The sequence below is a fragment of the Mytilus edulis genome, chromosome 4 (assembly GCF_963676685.1).
Source record: "Mytilus edulis chromosome 4, xbMytEdul2.2, whole genome shotgun sequence".
Classification (NCBI taxonomy): Eukaryota; Metazoa; Mollusca; class Bivalvia; order Mytilida; family Mytilidae; genus Mytilus; species Mytilus edulis.
Genome location: NC_092347.1, coordinates 50,339,940 through 50,365,188, shown reverse-complemented (window position 1 = coordinate 50,365,188; position 25,249 = coordinate 50,339,940). Strand labels below are relative to the sequence as shown.

The window sequence follows — 25,249 nt, the reverse complement described above, 5'->3', positions numbered from 1 at the left end:
TGCTAATTTTAGTAAAAATCCAGTTATTATGTGTCTAGTTATGTAGGTCACATTCGCTCGAAGAGGACGTGATTGTAGTTTCGACATAAGAAACATATCCGGTATCATCTGTGAAAAGGATATTCCGTAACGGTCAATCAACTCGTGATGGCGTCCGAAAATTTTACAAAGGGATGACTTCACCACTTTGAACTCTAGGTTTGATAGCTAACTAGTCAGCAACAACCCTCTATTAAGGAAATCATGATAGGAAATACATTCCATGGAATATCATATCAACTTGGTGATATATACTGCTTTGGCAGGAGCTGCTGGAATGTTGCTACATAGAAATGGAAAGTTCACAATTGAAAAGCTCAAATAATCTTTTTTATCGTAAGGACTTTTGTTTTCAACCGACCCTCATTGTCAATATCTATATGTATTATGAGGCAGACTTAACTACATAAAGTGGGACATGTTGTTTACTAGTGAATACCTGTCAGCAGTTGTCAGGATTCGGAATGCAAAACAGTCTATGTTCCTTTGATATATTTGATATATCTTATTTTCCCTTCACACAGTATCTTCTCTTATTTTAAATGGCGTGGCATTTCAATATTATAGTTGATTGTTAGTAGAAGTGTACATAATTTTTGATTTGAGTTTTATATACAAAGTTCTAATCCTATTGCAATTCCAAGTTTCTGCAAAACGGATGCCTAAGACAAAAGAGGGGCGAAAGATACCAGAGGGACAGTCAAACTCGTAGATCGAAAATTAACTGACAACGCAATCGCTAAAAATGTAAAAGACAAACAGACAAATAATGGGGGTGATCTAAGGAGCTCCGGAAGGGTAAGCATATCGTGCTCCACATGTGTCACCTGTCAATTTGCTTATGTTATTACAAACCCGGTAAATAGTCTAATTCGTAAAGTGACGTTCATGAAAAGGGATGGCGATCGTAGTTACGATGTAAGGAACATATCCGATATCATCTGTGTGACGGTTATCCATAACGGTCAACCAACTCGTGATGGCGTCCGTAAAATTAACGAATGGATGATTTGAAATTGAATAGACCTGCCTCAATATAAATGTCAGCACTGAGTTTGCTAAATATGATCTAGATGCATTTATTCCATACCTTCATACTTTGCTTTCTTCAACTATTTGTATACTCCTTATCACAGCTGTCTGAACTTAAAAGAGGGTTCGTGAGAGTACCACACCAGCTTCATTAGGAACTCTTATATACTGAACATTATTTTGGTCTCATAATTTTTTTTAAAGGAGTAGGTCCAGTAAGACCCATTTTCGGCCTTAAACTATAGCAGTTTTACAAATTGAGAAATGTAAACTTTAATCTATCTATTGGAAAGTAGGATGCTTCTGCTACATAAAAATGGGCTGTGTTTGGCAATGCAATGGTTCATAATACAATGCACATATATCGGGACTAGCATCATTGAGTCATGCTAAATTACTGTATTCTACACAATATTTGTATTTTAGTTAAATTTTAGACGGTTTCAATCTTAAATGAAAGTGGCAACATTTGTGTTCATTCACAATATTGAAATGTAAGTTGTGTTTGATGATAATACATAACATATATAAAAGTTGAGGATGCGGCCACTTTCATTTTTGACAAAAAGCATTATTATCTATTTAAGCTTGAATCAGAGCGTTTCAAATGACTACATCAGTTAAAATCTTTCACATAAACTAATTGAATCAACTGAAACAGACTTTTAATTAAATGTTTTAAAAGTGTCCAAAATCTTTCGTTAGATAAACCTGAAATTGGAGGCCAAAATCGGCCCTTACCGGACCTTGTTATAAATCCAAATATTATACAGGAAAGGCTTACTGGTCATTTTTATGAATTTTCTGTTTACAAAACATTAAATTTTTCGTAAAACTAAGGATTTTCTTATCCCAGGAATAGATTACCTTAGCTGTATTTGGCACAACTTTTTTTGGAATTTTGTGTCCTCAATGCTCTTCAACTTTGTACTTGATTTGCTTGATAACTATTTTAATCTGAGCGTTACCGATGAGTCTTATGTAGACGAAACGCGCGTCTGGCGTATTACAATTATAATCCTGGTACCTTTGATAACTATTGTTTTCGTCAAAATGCCTTAGCGGAAAACATACTTCATAGTCATATCGTCGCTGGGCTTCTAAAATGTTGTAAATTACAAATTTTTCAAGAAAAAAATTTCTCACAAACAGGCTTTGAAAATTTTGGCAAAATGCATGCTCCAAAATGTCGTATGTGAACTTGAACATTTTTGTAAATAGCGGTGAAATAAAAACGTTGACACTTCTGGATTATCCAAGAACTTAAATTATTTTCACAGAAATAAATAAATGTACAATTACTTTTTTCCCAAAACCATTCTACAACGATTTTCAAGTTTTCATACAACATTTTGGAAGCAAACTTTACAAACAACTGACATTGGCAATTTTGTAATATGTCTTATTTCACACATTTTGATTGGTCTAACTGTATGCTATTTTGTGATAACAAAGATTTCCTCCCGCCCAGACCATTGGTGTCAAAAAGTATTTTTAGCCAAAAAAGTCATATACGACATTTTAGAAGCCCAGCGACGATATGCCAAACTCTTACTGAGGCCCCTCATGGGGGGGTCCTAGTAATCACATAATCACCATTTTTTTGCCAATATAATCACATAATCATTAAATATTTGCTTATCTTTAGTAATCAAATAATCATAAACTAAAAAAACAGTCCTAGGTAATCAAATAATCATGAAATATTTGGCTTAATAATCAAATAATCATTAAAAAAACGGCCAAGTAATCACATAATCAAAAACCCCATGAGGGCCCTCCTTACTGTCTTGTCTGAATTAAATAAGAAATACGAAAATTCAAATTCCGTGAAATAAATTAAAATGTATGCATGTTCGTTGTTTTTCATCTCACGAAAAAGCAAATTGAAAACATACGCAATGATATGCTGAATTAGAATATGTACATGAGTCGTCCATGTATTTATTCTTTAAAATAAGCTTAGATGGTCTATTGGGCCTGCACTGAGCCTAACAAGAATTGTATATTTTGTGGTACCGTCCCTTGAAGATTATTGCTGGCTTAACATAAAATATATTATCTTATTTTTTTTTGTACCAGTTTCACTCATCTGCATTTTAGAACAAGTACGGATTTTCCTTTCAGCATTGACTGTTGGTGCTTACTTCAGATAATTAATAATATCGTTTATTCAATACTGTTTGTAGTATACCTCAGAGTTATATGTGTGAATGTCATCTTTGGTTGTGTTTTTTTTTATTGTGTAGCGATTTACCCATAAAACACAAACTATTATACGTTCTTTGTTTTTAATAGTCAAAATACCTGGTGCACTTGAGTCAATGTCAACATCGCTATTAATTGAACCTTGTTATGTTGTTATTTTAGTGTGTATTTCTTTTTCTTTTTCGACCAAAAAATATTTTATGGTCAAACATGTCAGTGTTTTATATATTATTAAAACAATAATAAATCTTTGTTGACAAGAAAGCTGTGTGACCTTAAATCGTCAACGTTGGTCTGACTGTAATCAATGGAAATGTTGCACTTCCGATTCGTAATGACACATTGAAAGATAAGCCATCCAAATTAACACAATGTTCGTGTCACGTATTCATATCACACCTCGTTTAGCGTTATACGAGAAATAGAAGTTCGTGTTAGAAAAAACATAACAGGCCACAACCAGAAAAGAATAAACCTTTATTTGAAACAATACTTTAAGAACATAACAAATCACAAACATAAAGATTGAATATAACAAATCACAAACATAAAGATTGAATATAACAAATCATTAACCCCGATTAGGTATTACTTTCAAATGTTCATCTGTTTCTCATCAACACAAACGTTAAAATGTGTAGTACAGTAATGTGAATATTTTAGTTAATACTTTTAATATTGAGATTAATATCTGTTTGTTGGTTTATATGCTGGGGGATAACTTGTCTTAGCTTTATATGATGATGGATAGCTGATCTTTTTGTTATATGTAGGAGGGTAACTTGTTTTAGATTTGTATGTTGGAGGATAACTTGGCTTCAATTTATAAGTTGAGGGATAAGTAATCTTAGGTTTATAAGATGCTGGATAACTTGGCTTTGGTTTATATGTTGGAGGATAGGTTAGTTTAGGTTTATATGTGGGGGGATAAGTTTTCTTAGGTTTGTATGAAGAGGGATAACTTGACTTGGATTTATAAGTTGGAGGATAACTTGGCTTTGGTTTATATGTTGGAGGATAACTTGGTTTTGCTTTATAAGTTGGAGGATAAGTTGGCTTTGCTTTATAAGTTGGCTTTGCTTTATACGTTGAAGGATAAGTTGGCTTTGCTTTATAAGTTGGCTTTGCTTTATAAGTTGGAGGATAACTTGATTTTGCTTTATAAGTTGAAGGATAACTTGGTTTTGCTTTATAAGTTGGAGGATAACTTATTTTAGGTTTATAAGTTGGAGGATAACTTGGTTTTGCTTTATACGTTGAAGGATAAGTTGGTTTTGCTTTATAAGTTGAAGGATAAGTTGGCTTTGCTTTATAAGCTGGTTTTGCTTTATAAGTTGGAGGATAACTTGGTTTTGCTTTATACGTTGAAGGATAAGTTGGCTTTGCTTTATAAGTTGGTTTTGCTTTATAAGTTGGTTTTGCTTTATAAGTTGGAGGATAACTTGGTTTTGCTTTATAAGTTGGAGGATAACTTGGTTTTGCTTTATAAGTTGGAGGATAACTTGGTTTTGCTTTATACGTTGAAGGATAAGTTGGCTTTGCTTTATAAGTTGGCTTTGCTTTATAAGTTGGAGGATAACTTGGTTTTGCTTTATAAGTTGGAGGATAACTTGGCTTTGCTTTATACGTTGGAGGATAACTTGGCTTTGCTTTATAAGTTGGAGGATAACTTGGTTTTGCTTTATAAGTTGGAGGATAACTTGGTTTTGCTTTATAAGTTGGAGGATAACTTGGTTTTGCTTTATAAGTTGGAGGATAACTTGGCTTTGCTTTATACGTTGAAGGATAAGTTGGCTTTACTTTATAAGTTAGCTTTGCTTTATAAGTTGGAGGATAACTTGGTTTTGCTTTATAAGTTGGAGGATAACTTGGCTTTGCTTTATACGTTGGAGGATAACTTGGCTTTGCTTTATAAGTTGGCTTTGCTTTATACGTTGAAGGATAAGTTGGCTTTGCTTTATAAGTTGGAGGATAACTTGGTTTTGCTTTATACGTTGGAGGATAACTTGGTTTTGCTTTATAAGTTGGAGGATAACTTGGTTTTGCTTTATAAGTTGGAGGATAACTTGACTTTGCTTTATACGTTGAAGGATAAGTTGGCTTTGCTTTATAAGTTGGCTTTACTTTATAAGTTGGAGGATAACTTGGTTTTGCCTTATAAGTTGGAGGATAACTTGGCTTTGCTTTATACGTTGGAGGATAACTTGGCTTTGCTTTATAAGTTGGAGGATAACTTGGTTTTGCTTTATAAGTTGGAGGATAACTTGGCTTTGCTTTATAAGTTGGCTTTGCTTTATAAGTTGGGGGATAACTTGGTTTTGCTTTATAAGTTGGAGGATAACTTGGTTTTGCTTTATAAGTTGGAGGATAAGTTGGCTTTGCTTTATACGTTGAAGGATAAGTTGGCTTTGCTTTATAAGTTGGCTTTGCTTTATAAGTTGGAGGATAACTTGGTTTTGCTTTATAAGTTGGAGGATAACTTGGTTTTGCTTTATATGTTGGAGGATAACTTGGCTTTGCTTTATATGTAGGAGGATAGGTTAGTTTAGGTTTATATGTGGGGGGATAAGTTTTCTTAGGTTTGTATGAAGGGGGATAACTTGGTTTTGGTTTATATGTAGGAGGATAGGTTAGTTTAGGTTTATATGTGGGGGGATAAGTTTTCTTAGTTTTATATGAAGGGGGATAACTTGGTTTTGGTTTATATGTTGGAGGATAACTGGGCTTTGGTTTATATGTAGGAGGATAGGTTAGTTTAGGTTTATATGTGGGGGGATAAGTTTTCTTAGGTTTATATGTAGGAGGATAACTTGGCTTTGCTTTATATGTTGGAGGGTATGTTATCTTAGGTTTGTATGTGGGCTTTGATTTATATGTTGGAGGATAACTGGGCTTTGGTTTGTATGTAGGAGGATAGGTTAGTTTAGGTTTATATGTGGGGGGATAAGTTTTCTTAGGTTTATATGTTGGAGGATAACTGGGCTTTGCTTTATAAGTTGGAGGGTATGTTATCTTAGGTTTGTATGTGGGCTTTGATTTATATGTTGGAGGATAACTGGGCTTTGGTTTGTATGTAGGAGGATAAGTCATCTTAGGTTTATAAACTGGTGGATAATTTGTCTTTGCATTATATGTTGTCTTAATAGGTTTGTAAGATGACAGCTTCTTTGCAAGTGGCAGATAGTTTGTCTTTGATCCATATGTTGGCGGATAACTTTTCGTAGGACGATAGTCCACTTTCTTTTTGAGTGGTTGGTATGTTGGTGGTTTATATGGTGCCGAATAACTTGTCTTCACAGGTTTGTATACTGGTTCATGCTTTGTTCCTACAAAAAAAATCCACACTGTTAGTTAAGAAACAAGATGTGTATATATGAATTTCAGACGATTTGGTTGATTGCCAATGAGACAACTCTCCACCGGAGACCAAATGACTTAGAAGTCATCGTACGGCCTAAGACAACAAGCAAAATAGATACAGCATAGTTAGCTATAACGGGACTCAAAATGAAAAAAATGTAAAAAAGAAAACAAGAAAACATCTGGACTGATTTCTGTACAAAACAATGACCGAAAAATACATGTATGTATCTTATTACCATTTGATTAGGGATTTTCCGATTTGAATTTCCCTTGGAGTTCAGTATTTTTGTGATTTTACTTTTTATGATACAACAACAAACGAAAATCATTAAATTATAGGCTTCTCACATCGAACAGGCACATACAGAATGTGACGGGGTTGAAGAAGTTTTACCTCATCAGATTGATACAAAGTTCAAAAACATCTAACAAAAATACAGACCAGACGTGGATGGAAGACAATTAATTTCAGATTTGAGTGAACTCGCAGTTACTGACATTTAGTTCAAAACCAATAACAACTAATAAAAAAATCATCTAAGACTAAAATGGTATGATTGCCAAAAAGACGAATTTCCACATATCATTGAACGATATACACTGATATATAGGAATATTATTTTGGGTCAAAAACCCAACCCGTTTTCTAATCTGGAACATTGGCACAACAAAAAAAAACCAAATTATAGAAATTAGTTAAAAAGGCTCAAGGATGTTTGCTCCTCTATTTTTTGAATTTTTGCCAGATTTCCGGAATCCTCTGGTTTTATCCATGTCTTGACATAAAAAAATTTGCCCACTAACCCTTACTTTTTTTTTCATATTTTTATTACATATAGTTTGAAAATTCATATTTTAAAATCTTATAAAATCCTTGTTATTTTTTCATAGTTTTTTTAAACAAGAAAGGTGCCAATATTAAATGTAAGAAAAATCTAGAGAGAATTATTTCCCGCCAAAGTTTCAATGGCTTAAAACTCGAAAACAAGCTCACCATTTTTTTTCTACTTTTTTAGTTTCTTTTTTTATATACTATCAATTTATAACAGTCTTTCAAAAAGCTTGTTATTTTTATACAGAGTAGCGAAATTCCTTAACTCGACACAAAGTAGGCCAAAACAAAACTTTTGGGTTCTCTGCTTATCCGTAAGTTCGCTGAGCATTTTTGCCAAAAAAGGTTCGTATTGTGGCTAATTGCTAACACAAACAATGCGCATAAAACTATATAATCCTTACATAAAATAATCATATTTCCAAGAATACAATTTTAAATAGTACATTGCAAATGAATTTTATGTAAAGATGTCCTAAATAGATAGAGAAAAAATCTGCTGTAATGCCAAAATATAGAAGTCAACAGAATATATGATCGTGAGTGTTCATAGCTGTTTAGCTATATTTATAGATTACCGATCATCTCGACGAGATTGATTCTCTCGCTTCAGCCGGCAAGGCGATAGTAAGAAGGCAAACGAGTTGATATGACCATTGCTAATCTGTTTATCGATCTTTAACCAATGACGACGTTGTTATTTTAATTGACAACGAACACGTGCGCCCTTAGTTTCTAGCGATAATTTTTCATAACACTGTGTTGTGCTGAGAAAAGAAATTATTAGTCAGTAAAATAGCGATTATTATTCCCCATTTCCATTCTCAATTTTATTATTGTTGACCATTATGTTTTAATGTTGTTGATATCAACAGTTAAAAAAGATATGATGTTATATAGATATAGGAAGATGTGGTGTGAGTGCCAATGAGACAACTCTCTATCCAAATAACAATTTATAAAAGTAAACCATTATAAGTAAATGCACGGCCTTCAACACGGAGCCTTGGCTCAAACCGAACAACAAACTATGAAGGGCCCCAAAATTACTAGTGTAAAACCATTCAAACGGGAAAACCAACGATTTAATATGTTTTGATATGTTGATTTACATGATTTTTTCAATTTTTGTTTTAAAGAATAATAGTATGATACAATCACAAATATCAATAACAGTTAAAAACTTTACCTTTATAGTATACCGTAAAATGAAATGAAACTGGAACACAGTGAGGGAACGGAACTGTACGGTTTTATACTATTTTGGTCATTCGGGAAACTGTCAAGCGGGGCTCCGACATTCGAAAATAAAAAATAACAAGTGCTTGAAGGAAAGTTTAATGAATCCAAATGTTACTATATAACGTTCCTGCTCAGGTTTTGATTATCAAAGCATTCTTTATGTAAATATGAACCAATCAAATAATAAAAATGATATATGTTTCAAACTTTTTCCTTAGAATGGTGGAGCTCCGAGTAAATCAATCAAAACTTTCACACAACAACGATAAAAAATGTCATATTAACATCGAAAAACCAATCATTGCTACCAGAATCTTGGTATATAGTCTTACATGTCTGAAAGTGTAAAAGCCATGGCTAATTTTAGCAGTCGTCAACTTTTAACAAAATTCCGTATAAGTGACTATAACTTTGAGATTGAAAAAGGTCGATAAATACAATTTCAAAGAGAACATACTCAGTGATAGAGTGTGTAAAGTTCGCAAAACTTTAGATGATGATGAACACTTTTTCCTTCAATGAGGAATAAGCAGTAATATCCGAAATACTTCTTATTAATTCAATTGCAACCCATTATCCTAATTTTACCCAGCTTGACTCTAACTCTTTAATTCCAATTAAGATGTTTTGTCTAGTGTTGTGGGATATTGTAGGCTATAAAAACCAGTCCACGGAGTTGTGAAAATAAGGTCCACATTGGTCACTCATCTATTATATAAATATATAAAAATACAAAGTGCCTAGAAAATCAACCTAACGATGTTAGAGTAGATCAGTCTCGTAACTATCTCCCCGATCGGGGCTGGAATCTGAAACAAAAAAAATGTCTGAAAATGGACCAACGATAAATCGTAGATCATATTTACATTAAAAATATAATATTTAATGAGCAAAAGCAAGTCTAAAAGGTTTCAACATCACCAAAAGAATAAATAACATCAAGAAGACTTATTTAGTTTTGTCCACTCCTAGTACAAGTCATTTTGAGATTTTTTGAAACATAGCTGTTTAGCAATATATGTTGCGAACAGCTATTGTATCCATATAAAAGGTAGATACTAGTAAAATCCTTATTGTAACTACATGTCAACTCTAGATTTGACGAATAGAGCAAACAAGAAAAACAATGTTAAGGATGTAGTTAGGTAATCTCAGGTGAAATTAAATAAATCAAGAACTTAAAATTGATATTATAACCTGGAACAGTATTTGTTAAGGATCAAAATAAGCTAAAAATATTGATAGGTCATGATCTTCTTTTCGAGATATTTGAAAAATAAAATATGGCGGGAAAAGGCTGACTCGGACTTTTACCTCATATTTGCATCGGTATTATTTGGGTCTCAAACCAAAAGAAAGGAAATCAAGAATCTTGTTAAATTTTATTAAATGACCTTTTATGAGCTTTTAAGTCTTATATGAAAAGGTAAATGGGTGTTATGGAGAAAAATATTTTACCTTCTAACGTATGAAAAAACACCGAGGAGTCCGAATATCTGACACACTTTTGAAAAACCTAGTGACATTCACTTCGGTGTAATTGTATAATATTTAATCAACTAGATTTGTCTAGTGTTATGGGATATTGAAAATAAGGTCCACATTACCATCTTTCTTATAAATGTCAATCACAACATATATAGTAATCTTAGTAGCATTTTCTTACCGTATGGATATGCATTAGGCAGTTTCTTGTAAGCCCCAGCGCTTGCACCTGTAATGATAAATAGTTCAATTCTACAGCATAAGTAATTTTATCCATTTCACAAACAAAATATAATTATTACAAGCATTAATATTGGATCATTCAATGAAGATAACTTTTTCTTAAATGATCTTAAAGGGCACAAGTTGTCAAATTCTCGATCACAGATTTGACTAAAATTTTTATATTTGATTTATAACCATGTAAAACATTTATTAAAATTTTCAAAAGTCTAAAATAAACAATTACAGGGCATGTTCTTGGTAATATGTAGCTTCGTTTCGTGTATACTTTAGTCTTGACGCTTTCTACTTAACTAACGAACACCTATGATGGTCATGTAAGCAGTACAAAAAATAAATATCAATATAAATTAATAGAAAGTGAAATCGTGCCGGTCTGTTTGATTTTATATCATATCGCCACGAAAGTAGCCTTTTTGTGCTAATGCGACGTTAAGCAAACAACCCCGTCTGTTTGATTTTATATCATATCGCCACGAAAGTAGCCTTTTTGTGCTAATGCGACGTTAAGCAAACAAAAATCAATCAATTTTACATTAAAGATATAAAAGATGTATCAAACATATCGTTTCTACCTGTATAAGAATGATTTTGTTTGGATCGGATGATTTTCCTTTGCTTCACTGTCAATGTTGTCATTTTTTCCCTTTTAAATAACCAAAATACGCACACTATTAATTTGTTATCCATCCCTAGCCAAAGGGTCAAATCGAAATTCACATGAATACGGATACAATTAGGTCAAATTATTCACTTGCAAGTAAATACTTCATTAACAATGTTTCTTAGCTTGATTTGACAAAATTGAACCAAACTGGCAGCTAAAAGCGAATTTAATTGTCTCGCTTGATGGAGCCAAAAAGCGAGACATAGGTATGCTGTTTCCGGTATCGGTGGCGGCGTCAACAATGTATTAGTTTGTGATTAGGTCTAGTTTGTGGTGAACCACTAGTGGTAGGTCACAGATAATTGATATGCAGTTGAATTAGTATTGGCATACCCCATTGCCATGGAGATTATTTGGTCCCGCCCCCTCAGTTATGGTCTATTGATTAGTTTGTGATTAGGTCAGTTTATGAGCAACCACTAGTGGTAAGTTAATGATAATTGGTATGCAGTTGTATAAGCATTGGCACATCTCATTTCCATGAAGATTGGTTGGCCCTGCCCCCTATTTCACGGTCTATTGACTTTGGAACTTTGCTTAGTTAACATGTATTAGTTTGTGATTAGGTTTGATTTAAGGGAACTTCTTATGATGTATTTAGTATGCAGTTGTATAAGCATTGGCACATCTTATTTCCATTCAAATTTTTTAGCTATGTACATTCAGTCATTGTTCATTGACTTCTTTAATTTCAATATTATCGACATAACAAAAAAGCGAGACATATCTCTGTGATAACAGTTTATTTCAATATTTAACTTTTATTGAAAAATTATACTTTATTTTTTATATATACTTATAGCTAGTGTCTAATTTTACTCTCAAAGAATGAACTAGTTTTTTTAATACATGACAATCGTACAAACATTTAATTCAACAACCAATGGTTAACTTATTCAAAATCTACACCAAAAGAGGGACGAAAGATACCAGAAGGACAGTCAAACTCAGAAATCGAAAATAAACTGACAGCACCATGGCTAAAAATGAAAAATACAAACAGACAAACTAAAGAATGTGCAACACGAACCCCACCAAAAACTAGGGGTGATCTCAGGTCTTCCGGAAGGGTAAGCAGATCCTGCTCCACATGTGGCACCCGTCGTGTTGCACATGAAATAACAAATCCGGTAAATAGTCTAATTTGGTAGGTCACATTCATGAAAGGGAAGGGGATTGTAGTTACGACGTAAGGAACATATCCGATATCATTTGTGAAACGGTTATTCCATAACGGTCAAGCAGCTCGTGATGGCGTCCGTAAAATTAACGAAGGGATGATTACAACTTCACCATTTGGAACTCTTGGTTTAATAGCTACCTTGTGAGCAGCAACCCTCTATCAAGAAAATCATGATAGGAAATGCAAGCACGGGAATATCATATCAATTGGGAGATATATACCCCGTATACAGGTGCTGCTAGAATGTTGCTACTTAGAAATGGAAAGTTCACAATTGGAAAGCTGAAATCATCTCTTTTGTCGTAAAGCTTTGTTTTCAACCGACCCTCATTGTCAATTTCTAGATGTAAGTCAAGATATGATGCCGACTTAACTGTATCTGTAGTATCCTTTATCTCTAGTTCTATGGGATAGATGCGTTCCACATAGTCATCACATTTTGAATTATTTAGTGAAAGAACATCATCTATATAGCGGAAAGTAGAGTTAAAGGATATCGCTAACTTCTTATCTTTCTTCCTAAGAAGTTCCTGTATGAAGTCAGCCTCATAGTAATAAAGAAACAAGTCGGCAAGAAGAGGGACACAATTTGTTCCCATTGGAATGCCGACAGTCTGTTGAAAAACACGTCCTCCGAAAGTAATAAATATGTTGTCAATCAAGAAATCAAGCATCATGATAATGTCAGTTTCAGAGAATTTTTTGATTGAATCAGAGTGATCCTTTACAAAGTAAGATTTATCCCTCCCTAAGACAAGATACTTGTATCTACGTTGGCCATACTTGTTTATGAAACAAAGCAATATCAACTCTTTCAATTTGTCTTTTAGTTTATAATGTGGAATACTTGTGTAAAGCGTAGAAAAGTCAAATGTTTTAATACTATTACAAGATGAAAGAGAGCTAGATTGTATGTACTCTAAAAGATCTTTGGAATTTTTAAGTATCCACATCTTATTCACGCCACCTCTAGAATAGACAGTTTCACAAAAACTTGGAAGCCCATCTTTGATTGCTGATAAATAAAGGCAACAGTAGTATACCGCTGTTCAAAACAGATGTTAATAATTTAGAAATAGGTTTCGTGGAGCACTTGGAAGACCCAGCAATATACCGTTGTTTGTAAGGACACTTATGTACATGTAATTTAGGTATCCAATACCGTGATGGAATCGAAGATCCAGTTCTTTGTCTTTGGTTGAAATTCCAAAGGAACATAGAAAAGACCTGTGATTATCCAGGATTTCATCTTTGGTAAGTGTCGTGAGGGTATATGTTGGGTTTTCAAGTGAATTGTCAATACCTAATTCGTTTATCAAGCAGTTTATGTAATGAGTTTTACACACAAAACGATGTTGTTTGGGGCTTTATCTGCGGGGACAACAACATATTTGTCATCAAGGTAGGATAAGTGTTTTGTAACATTAGGGTCTTTAAAGATTGCGGTAGCATTGGCATTGGTAGACCCATTTAGTTTCTTAATTCTGATTTGTATCAACGACCTCACTGCCTTAATCCATTCGGAAAGAGTGTCTACATGTTCCTTCGCACGCTTAGCCCCTTGCCTGGCATAATCCTCGACTGAATCCATCAAAATTTTAAAGTTGTATTTCTAATTGATGGAAAACATACAAATTTCGCACCTCATTACGGCCGTAGGAATCCATGAAATGTATTTGGTTTATTCGTATCTATAAATTTGGATAACATATTTTTGATAGAAACTGCTTTTTTAAGAAAATGATTATCCAAATGGAATCATCAGTTCATATTGATCATATCTACGGGATATATAAACAACCGTAAACATAAAATTTTCGTATCCTTTTTATAAAAATGTTTTTCCAGGCACAGCTTATCTTCAAAACCAAAAATTTCCATCGATGAAAGGATTAAGCAAAGGTTTCGAGTAATTTGTGAAAATGACTTAATAATAGGGATGTCAACTCGGTGAAATTTACTGAGCGAGTACTCAATGGATTTATCGAGCGAAGGCGCGGATCCAGAGGGGGGGTACCGGGGGTTGGAACCCCCCTTTTTTTGGACGATCAATGCATTTGAATGGGGACATGTAATTGGAACCTCCCCTTTGTCCTGGGTTAGGACCCCCCCCCCCTTTTTAAAATGGCTGGATCCGCCCCTGTGAGCGGTACTCGAGTACTCGCTTCGGTAAAACACTTACAAAATGAAATAACAAACTCATACCAATTTCAAATATTATGGGTCGTTGTCTTATAAACGTAAAACCGTCAGCATGATTACATTAGATTAGATAATTTGAAATTGTATACAATAATTAATATATCATTTACTACATGAACTGGTTATATAAAGTGGCAATGATCTAATTAAGTAATTAAGCAATTTCTTATGAAAAATGATTACGCAAACAATAGTATTTGGGAACCGTAAAAACAAATTTTAAGAAAAACAAAGGGGTGATGATTTCATTTAGAACTTGCTGATGCCTTTAATTATTTCGGAGTGTCGACACAGGTTGCAACTATTTTGTTTTAATAATCTAAGAATATTATTTCCGGGACGATTCGATTTCTGAACTTTGTAATGTAACTAACTGTTTTTTTTTCTAACTTTCCTGCTGATGTAAATATATGCTCTGACGAAACAGAGGTGGGGAATGACTAAGAGACTGGTGTTAAACTGATAATCGTATCTGGAATTACGTGGATCCCAATATGGCGACGACAGGAATAGATAAAATCTTTTCTCAAATGTAGCCTGTTGTTGCCAAGAGTTACTCAGCTGCAAGGTTTTTCTATACCATTACCATTATAATCGTAACAGTGCACTATAATTGTCAAAGCGCTTAAAATTCGGGATGATAATCGTTATTAAAAAAAGGATAATCGTAATTTCGGTAGTAAAAAATGCAAAGATAATCGTAACTGGATAGTGGTTGATTGACATTGACACTAAAACAGCTATCTGAAAGCATATGCTGAAAATATGGTGAAAAAAAAAATCCAACGTCTCATGACTTTTCTTTTTGTGCATATATGATAAATAGTTCTAATGTAAACAGCTACATACTAGTGTATCATAACATTGGAAAGGAGAACAAACTTCGGGAAATTTGGAAATGGGGAAACAAGAACTATGTTTAAATACAGAAAACTCCAGGAATTAGTAGTGTCCAAAAATATGGAAGTGAGAGAAGAGGCAACTCTAATGGAATTTACGAGATATGACGGTAATTGTCGGGCAAAACGCGCGTGTCAGATTAGATAAAACTAGTGATAAATTATAAAAAGGAAGATGTTGTATGATTGCCAATGAGACAACTCTCCAAAAGAGACCAAGTGACACAGAAATTAAAAACTATAGGTAACCGTACGGCCTTTAACAATGAAAAAAGCCCATACAACATAGTCAACTATAAAAGGCCCAGAAATGACACATGTAAAACAATTTCAAGACTGTTGAAATAGAAAATTTTGTTCATTTGTTCAGAATTTTAGTATACACGTTCAGATAATAGCAACCCTCCTTCATATCCCTTTTTCAAAATTTCTGGAGCCATCCATGAATATAAACAAAACGGGACTCAAAACTGGCTGCGAACTTGAGGCTTATATAGAACCGGGGAGGGGTTAGGGTCACTTTTGGCGTGCTGCTGGAATTTAAAAAACTTCACCATTCATATATTGCCGAAAATCAAAAATCCATGTTATGACTTATATAGTTATAGTAGGAGATAACCAACAGCCAACCCCGTGGTATAGGGTATATTTTATTGATTAAGTTGATTGGATATATGCGATTTTTGAGGCAAAACATATGGCATATCAAATTGTGGAATACGGGAATTTCATTAGGATCAATGAATTGAAAGGATTTCAATTTTTGTAAACGGGATATTGATAAAAAGTAAAATCATAAAAATACTGAACTCCGAGGAAAATTCAATCGGAAAGTCCCTAATCACATGGCAAAATCAAATGACAAAACACATCAAACGAATGAACAACAACTATCATATTCTTGAGTTGCTAAAACCAACCAATCCATTTCCCCTAAACCCTAAACGCGCACACAACATTAAAACTTTGAAAGAAATTAAAGTATATATTTACCACAATAACTGACTCGACAGCTGCTTTATTTTTCATATCTTTAACAGTTACATGTATATATTAAAAGGTGATGCATATTGTTGTCAGTTTTAATCGAGATATATAAGTAAGTTTGTCCTGGGTATAAACCTGAAAATTGCTTCATTTTGTTTTGCATTAATGTCATCGTTTAATTGAATTTTGCCGTTTTTACACAAAACAAATACCATAGAAAAACTGGAAGAAGATACCTGTTATAAAAAGATGTGATATGAGACAACTCTCCATCCAAGTCACAATTTATAAAAGTAAAACATTATAGGTCAAAGTACGGTCTTCAATACGGAGCCTTGGCTCACATCGCACATCAAGCTATAAAGGGCCCAAAAAAATAACTAGTGTAAAACCATTCAAACGGGAAAACCAATGGTCTAATCTATATAAAAAAAAACCACGAAACACTCAAGAACCACATCAACAAACGACAACTACTGAACATCAGATTCCTGACTTAGGACAGGTGCAATCAATTGCAGCGGGTTTAAGACACATTTATTATTTTCCAGTTACTACTGAAATTACGATTATCGTGCAAGAAAAATGCCACCGAGTTACGATTATCACCCCGAATTTTAAGACGGCAAATTTCTAAGCGCTTATACAATCATAGTGCACTGTTACGATTCAAATATGACGGTTATAGTATAGAGAAACCTTGCAGCTGAGTTACTCCTGACAACAACAGACAACATTTCAGATAAGTGACTGAAAATACTAATCCTATTTCTGCCGTCGCCTAATTGGGATCGTCGTAATTCAAGTTACGATTATCAGTTTATTATCAGTGTAGTATTAGCTGAAAGTTTAAGACTGGATAAGTGCTCTTGTTTATAAATCCGACCTCTGTTTACCGGAATTTAAAATGACAGTTAAACGAAAACATTCGAATTGCTTTTTAAGAAAGCAACAGCACTCTAACAGGAAACTGATTAGTCGAGTATCATTTTGGTTATCGATCCTCGGTACTACCGAGTGATACTCGAGTACTCGTTGACATCCCTACATAATAATTTATCAAATACACATAGATTACCCTTGAAATTTAAAACGTCAAAACAGGCACATAGCAAAATATTTGGGAAGTCGACTCACTTTAAAGAAGAAACTAAAATGACAATTTCATAAAAGAATATAACTAGTCAGTTAACAGAAAACAAATCTAACAAACCTACCTCCATGTTTTCTCAGGATACACATTTAACCACTTCGTACTGCACGATGTGGACAAAGGAGAAACCAATTCAATGTACGAAAAAATAAGTTATTTCAAATCGGTAAATGTTTTCGTTATGATAGACATATCACGTGTGAAAGAGCTGTGCATTTCATTTCAACACATAGCCAGGAAGAAAACCCCGATGAAGCAAACTGCACTTAAGGACAAAGATTGTAATTCTCAAATTGACAAGCATGATGTCAATCAATTATAATTGAATTGTAAATCATTATACAGGGATTGGTATTACTTAAGTCAATCATTGTCACATGTAGATTCAGGTTGTTGTGGGAAAACTAGAACGGGTTTAACAGGAGGATTTTGAAAGTTGATAAAATAGTGCACCTGTAATAAGCATGACTTTATCAGATGTCAATCCGAATACTTAAAATACAGGCTCAAATATGTGGCGCATGTACTTAAATTATTCACGGAGTCGCGGGTATGTTCTAGTGATTATTAAAAAATGAAACGTCAACAAGTTTTTAAAAATCTTTTAAGACTTAAAAAATTTCGTTGACGAACCGAATATGTTTTCCTATCTCATTTTGCATGGTAAACATTGTTACTATATAAACAAACTTAGATAGGCATTCTTAGTTCCCGGAATTTAAAACAAATTTAAAACAAACAAAACTAAACAATAAAAGCATAACATACCTGCATAAGATGAGACATGAGCGTTGTATATGTTACCATTTGAAAAACCTGAAAAACAATTTTTTTGTTAAATTGCAAGATTCATTAACGTATCATAATTATGGAGTTCACTTTAAGGCTGAAATTTGTTTTTGGTAATAATTTGAATTGCTATTCTAAATATGTTTTGGGCTTCTATTTGGAACTTTCACTATCTTCTTTATTCTCTCTTTGCATAATACCTTGTAATTGGGGTTACACGAGAAAGAGTCCAGTCGTATTTACAAGATCTATGTTGGTTGCATTTATGACACCATGTTAAATTTGCAAGGTTATGAATCATTCACTTGACAACTGTACAGCTTTTTATTTTAAAAGGATTTGAAGGAACGTTTCTTGGAAATGAAAGGAATATGTTTTGCTTGTCTTAAGTCTGGTCATCAAAAAGCAGTCTGTCAACAAAATGCTTCATGTGCAAACTGCCATATAACGCAGCTAACAATTAAACATATTGACTCACGTCACGTCAATGGAACAACCTGCAAAACGAAGATCCAAAACAAGAGAAACTTTCAAGATCACGAACATAGGGCCGTAGAAAATAAAAGTCAATCCCTGCCAATTGTACCGATCAGATTGGAATCTATAGGTTGCAACAAATACCGGTATGTTGAAACATATGCGTTTCTTGATTCTGGGAGAACAACATCGTTTTGGAGTGAGGCTGTTTCTAAAACTGTCAATGTTGAAGAGAAAAGTATTTGTCATATAATCCGGTATTAAGGCAGAATAGGGAAATAGACAATGGGGTGGAGTAAATAGGAAGTTGCTCAATAAGCCATTAGCTATGGGACCTATTAGGAAAATGGTCCTTACCTATGCACAACCCACGGCTTCTGTACATAAACGGAAAAACAAAGGCAACAGTAGTATACCGATGTTCGAAATTCATAAATCGATTCAGAAAAAAAAAAATCCGAGTTACAAACTAAAACTGAGGGGAACACATCAAACATAATAGTAATACGGCACAACAGAAACAAAACACAAAAATGTAACACACACTGAAACGAACTTTCATATAAGAATGGCCATTTTCCTGAATTATTACAGGACATTTTAAGAAAAAAAATGATGGGTTGAACCTGGTTTTGCGAAAAACGTTTTGTTATGCCTTCAGACAATGATGGAGAATGCAGCTGAATATGTGCATATCAAATGGGTAAAACGGGAAAAAAGCTGACAACAAATCTTTGGACTCTTTTTTTTAACTCAGTAGTGAAGATAGTTAATATTCGAATGCAACATTTTCAAGAACATATTACTCTAAACAACAATCATAAAAACCCTTTTTCGCGTATCAAACATAAACTTAAAAAACTAGCCAAGGAATTTGTTTTTGTCCCGGCTGACAAAGCTGCTAATAATATCATTATTGTTTGACGTAAATTTTATATTGAGGTTTTGCAAAAGGAAATCACGAATTCACAATCATTCCAACTGACTTCATTTTCAGAAAACGACATCTGTAACAAACACAAACTTTTAGCTACTCCTTTACAAGCAGAACCAAATACCATGAAAGTCCCAACTATGTACTGACTTCCGAAGCTTCACAAAAAACCTTACAAATATAGATTTATTTCATCTTCCAGCCATTGTTCCACTACTAAATTGTCTATTTTACTTACTAGTTCACTTGGTACAATCAAAAACCTGATAATAAATTGTTCAAATAAGTCATTTGAAAATAGTGGAACTAATTACTTTTGGAGTGTCAAAACTCATTGGCAGTACTTGATAAATTGCATGCATATATTGGTGATTTTAAATCTGTTCATAGTTTTGATTTTTCTACCCTATATACCACTTTACCTCATATTCACATTCACACCCCTAATTAACTGGGCATTTAAAACGTCACAATGCGAGAACATATGTTCAAACTCTTTTAGGTCATTTTTAGTAGCAATAAACAAAAAACCTATGTCAATTGGACATGTGCTTGAATTTTTACTTGATAACATCTGTGTTCGCTTTGGAGATTCCGTATATCGTCAAGTTATTGGAATTCCAATGGGGACTAACTGTGCACCACTTATTGCGGACCTGGTTTTGTATTTAATGAATTACAATTTATGACTAAAATTAGCAAAGACCCATCGAAACAACATTTGATACAAAAATTTAACAATATTTTTAGATATTTGGATGATATATTGGCTCTTAATAATGACAACTTCAGTATGTATACTAAAGAAATTTATCCTATTGAACTTACTTTAAATAAAGCTAACACTAACAATGACCACTGCCCTTTCCTCGATCTTGATATCTTTAGCATTAACGGGAAGTTTAATACACAAATTTATGATAAAAGAGGTGATTTTTCATTTCCTATCGTTAATTATCCATTTTTAGATGGTGAGGTTCCCTTGTCACCATCTTATGGTGTTTATATATTTCAACTTGTACGATTCGCTCATGTTTGTATCAACGTATTAGATTTTAGCGAGAGAAATTTATGTATTACTGAAAAATTATTACATCAGGGTTTTCGATATCACAAACTAGTCAAATCATTTACTAAATTTTATCATCGGTATAAGGAAATAATTCGTAAATACAACTCAACATGCAGGCATCTTATACGTTCATTTATTTCACATCCAAACTTTTATGGTAATATTCTTTACAAAGCACAGAAATGTCAGTATTCATCTCAAAAGCTTACAAAACCTTTAAACAGACTTATTAACAAGGGATATAGATACGATACTGTTGTCAGGTCATTACCTTTTGGATTATAGCTCTTCATCTTTTATATAAGCTTTGGATTGCAAATATTTTGGCCACGAGCATCACTGAAGAGAAATGTATTGTCGAAATGCGCATCTGATGCAAGAAAATTGGTACCGTTAATTTTATCATTAAAGATTGCATATTTTGGCTTAAATATTGATTCACTTATAGGGTCTTTGCATCGGAACTAAACACATTTATTAAAAAACAGTTGTTGGCATGACACGGGTTATGTTCTTCTCATATATTTTATGATAGTATGATACTAAACCCCTAACGGGAGGGATTGCGCCTGATATTCATATGAGGAAGACATAATCTTTCAATCAGTTTAATTGCGGTCTGGAGCTAGCATGTCAGTTAACTTCTAGTAGTCTGTTGTTATTTATGTATTATTGTCATTTTATTTATTTTCTTTTGTTTCATCTTCTGACATCGGACTCGGACTTCTCTTGAACTTAATGTACGTATTTTTATGCGTTTACTTTTCTACATTGGCTAGAGGTATAGGGGTGAGTGAGATCTCATAAACATGTTTAACCCCGCCGCAATTTTGGAAGTCAGGAGCCTCTGGCCTTTGTCAGTCTTGTATGATTTTTAATTTTAGTTTCTTGTGTTTAATTCGGAGTTTAGTATGACGTCCATTATCACTGTACTAGTATACATATTTTTTAAGGGGCCAGCCGAAGGACGCCTACGGGTACAGGAGTTTCTCGCTGCATTGAAGACCCATTGGTGGCCTTCGGCTGTTGTCTGCTCTATGGTCGGGTTGTTGTCGCTTTGACACATTCCCCATTTCCTTTCTCAATTTTATTTATATGAACACAGGTTATTAATGGAGACCACATTCAAGTGGATTTTACACAAACAATGCAAGATGTTTTGATGAAATGATTTTTTTCCCCATTTTTTTTTATGTAGATCTTCATCATTTTTATAGAAGTAGTAAAAAAAGTACGATAAATAAGAGAAAAACATAATTGTGTATATAACTAAAAATGTAATGAGCATCTTTCATTTAATCCTTCATACATGTTGAATTGAATATTGTTATATTTTGTAGGTACTATGGCTGGGGTTAGTTATTGGATGTCATAGGGACATAGGACTCTGTGAACCATAATGCAAGAGGTTAATATTCAATATAGATAAATGTACTAATATATCTTTGTTGGAAATGTTTGTTACTGTGATTTAAAAGGAAATGGAGACATGGGCCTCTTTCATATCTAGATCCTAGGTTTTCGAGTGGTCTCACGCATCCGGCACATTGCATCGGTCATTAACAGAAAAAACGGACCAGAAAATCGGTCGTTAACGAACTTTTACATGATACTGACCGGTGGGGCGTGGTTTCCGTCTGATAATGACCGCTGGGGCGTGGCTTCTCTGCTTAGAGAGATTTACCTTTTATGAAACATGTTCCTGATTTTAATATTATATTTAAGTTGTTGAATTGTTTATTATATGTTTTCGTTAAATATAAAATGATAATGACCAGTTTTTCAAGAACTATTATATAATTATTAATTTAATTCTACATGTTTATCCTTTTGTTACTTCTTCGTCATTTTCATAATAAATGACAGTTTTCTATTTATACAGGTGTGTTTTTTTGTCATTCAATCATCCGTCACGTGATATGTAATGAACAGTCAGGATTTTTAGTCGAGAGACAAAACTATAAGTTTATATGTTGACTATGGCCAAAAAGAGACAGAAAGAAATAACGTAAGTAACACCAGTGACAGTAGTGTTAAAACGATTTTGATGAATAGAAACCAAAGAAAAAGAAGACGAAACAAAAAAAATAAAACTCAATCAACATGTCCTAAGGAAAGCGATAAACAGGTGACATTACAAATGTAAACAAACAGTTAATTAATAATCACTTTGATAACGGCGATTTAACTTTCACTGCCATAATCTAAATAATATGTTTCCTCGTCAAAGTCAAAGCCAAAAGATGTGTTCAACGCCAAACACTGAAATGATTTCTATGCCTGTACAGCACGTATAGCCCCAAACTCTTTCCACTATGCAACAAGACCACAGTGGGTAGACAAACTATTTAGTAGAATATACAGATTTGAAAATCAGTTAAACAAATAAGAACAAATTGACACATAAGTAACCAGTTTTAATTCAAAAGTGATAAAACTAGAAAACACAACAAAGACATTAGACGACCGTTTTGGTCAGATAGAGTCAAGTAAATAGTATATCAATTACGAATTTGATGAGCAAAAAACTCTCTATCAAATTTTAAAACTGAGGTTGGAAAATTAGCTAAGAAGTTGAAAAACAACCATGTGAATGATGAACAAATTGAGCAAAACAATAGACCAAGTAAAAATTGAAAATGGCAGGTTACAAAACGAGTTAACTGATGTCCATATGAGGAATAATTTTATATTCTACAACATTCCGGAAAATGAAACAGATCTGTGCTAGAATGTAGTTTTGGAATTCTGTGGTAAAAACATAAAAATTGAAAACCCTGCAAATAAAATCACAATACGGGATTAGTTTAGATTGGGAAAGAAAACAGAAAAAAATAGACCAATCCTGGTAAAGTTTAAAAAATTAATTTTGAGATGCGGGATCCTGTAAAGAAAGTTTCGAATAATTTGAAAGATTCACCTTTTGAATATCTAAACAATTACAAATACAAAAACGTAGAAAAGAAAAATAACTATTACTGAAAGAACTGCGCTCCATGGATATCAATGCATATTTTGTGAAGGACAATTTTTTGTGGGTTGTAAAGAGTATATCCCATAGGGACAGAACAGGGAACACTTGAACAATTTGAAATGTTTAAGTTGGAATGTACATGGATTAAGTTTTTGTTATGAAGACGTTTTTTTTTTAAACTTTTTAAATGCATACGAAATTTTGTTTTTATGTAAAACTTGGTTACAAGAAAATAATATAATAGAAATAGAAGATTTTGTGAAACTTATATGTTTGAATAGAAATGTTAAAATAGGATACTCGAAGTGAGATGGATTACCTTTTTTTGTAAAACAAAATTAACAGATGGTATTTTTAAGAGTTATAAACTGTGGTATTGTGGTATTGTTATAATTAGATAAACTCATCATAGATATCAGGATTCAAATTTAATATTTACGCCAGACGCGCAATTCGTCTACAAAAGACTCATCAGTGACGCTTGAATAAAAAAATGTTAAAAATGCCAAAATAAAGTACGAAGTTGAAGAGCATTGAGGACCAAAAATTCCTAAAAGTTTTGCCAAATACAGCTAAGGTACTCTATTCCTGAGGTAGAAAAGCTTTAGTATTTCAAAAACTATATCATGAATACTTAAATACTGCAAATGATATCTACGTATGTTTGCCTTATACTCCACATGTAAAATAAATCTTTTATAACAAATGTGATGTTGATTTTTATGATATTAGATCCGGGAACACTGTTTTTGTCATTTGATTTTTCGTTGTTAACGAATATAGTCCCTGTGCGGACAGTTTGTTACTTGACAATGTTTTTAAAGCCCTCCCAAACTTATTTCTTCATGTTTTATGCCTCAAATGGCAAATAGGGGAATGAAATTACACTGTAAAAAAATTTGGATCATGCATTTTCTTTTCTTCTTTAAATTAATCAATATTATTCAACAAAATGGGTTCAATTGGTATGGACAATAAAAACAATTTGCTTACCCAAGACGTCAAAGGTAAATATACACAAGAGGCACAGATTTAATTTGATTCCCTCCATGGTGCAGCTTCAACACCTTGACCAGAATTACAATGTGTTCCCTATTTATATACTAACGCTTTATGTCAAATTAAGTTACTTAAAATAATTCATCCATTTTTTCCTTTAAAGTTGTAACATTCAAACGGGGAAATAATTTAACACCAAACAAACTTGTAATAACCAACCAAGTACAAAATTTTCATGCGTTTAATGGTAAATAAAATAGCAACATTAATCTGATTAAAAATAAATGTTATTCAGTGGGTGTTACAGAGCAGTCTTTGACTAATCTTTAATCAAATATGTATTAGTTTTTTTCTTAATGTAGGAAATACATTTGTTTATTTTTTGAAAGTGCTTCATGTGAACTATCTAAGAATGAAAATAACCTCAAGCACAAATATCATTATACATTCTTGTCAGCTCATCTGGATT

The 25,249-nt window shown here is 33.2% G+C and overlaps 1 protein-coding gene across 1 annotated transcript; it reads right to left on the bottom strand.

Annotated features, from left to right (window-relative positions):
* Positions 1 to 3,737: 3,737 nt before the first annotated feature.
* LOC139519908 (adhesive plaque matrix protein-like) lies at positions 3,738 to 25,009 on the bottom strand. Its single transcript, XM_071312207.1, has 4 exons — positions 24,775 to 25,009; positions 18,304 to 18,351; positions 10,383 to 10,430; positions 3,738 to 6,605 (listed from the first exon to the last, which is right to left on the bottom strand). Exons 1-4 carry the CDS (start codon positions 24,830 to 24,832, stop codon positions 3,964 to 3,966), a joined length of 2,796 nt encoding a protein of 931 aa, XP_071168308.1. The 5' UTR covers positions 24,833 to 25,009; the 3' UTR covers positions 3,738 to 3,963.
* Positions 25,010 to 25,249: the final 240 nt, after the last annotated feature.

Coding starts and splice junctions, on each gene's coding strand:
- LOC139519908 (XM_071312207.1), bottom strand. CDS start 24,832: ATGGAGGGAATCAAATTAAATCTGTGCCTCTTGTGTATATTTACCTTT. Junction 18,352..24,774: donor ATTTACCTTTGACGTCTTGG/GTAAGCAAATTG, acceptor ATTGTTTTTCAG/GTTTTTCAAATGGTAACATA. Junction 6,606..10,382: donor GCCTAATGCATATCCATACG/GTAAGAAAATGC, acceptor TTTTTTTTGTAG/GAACAAAGCATGAACCAGTA.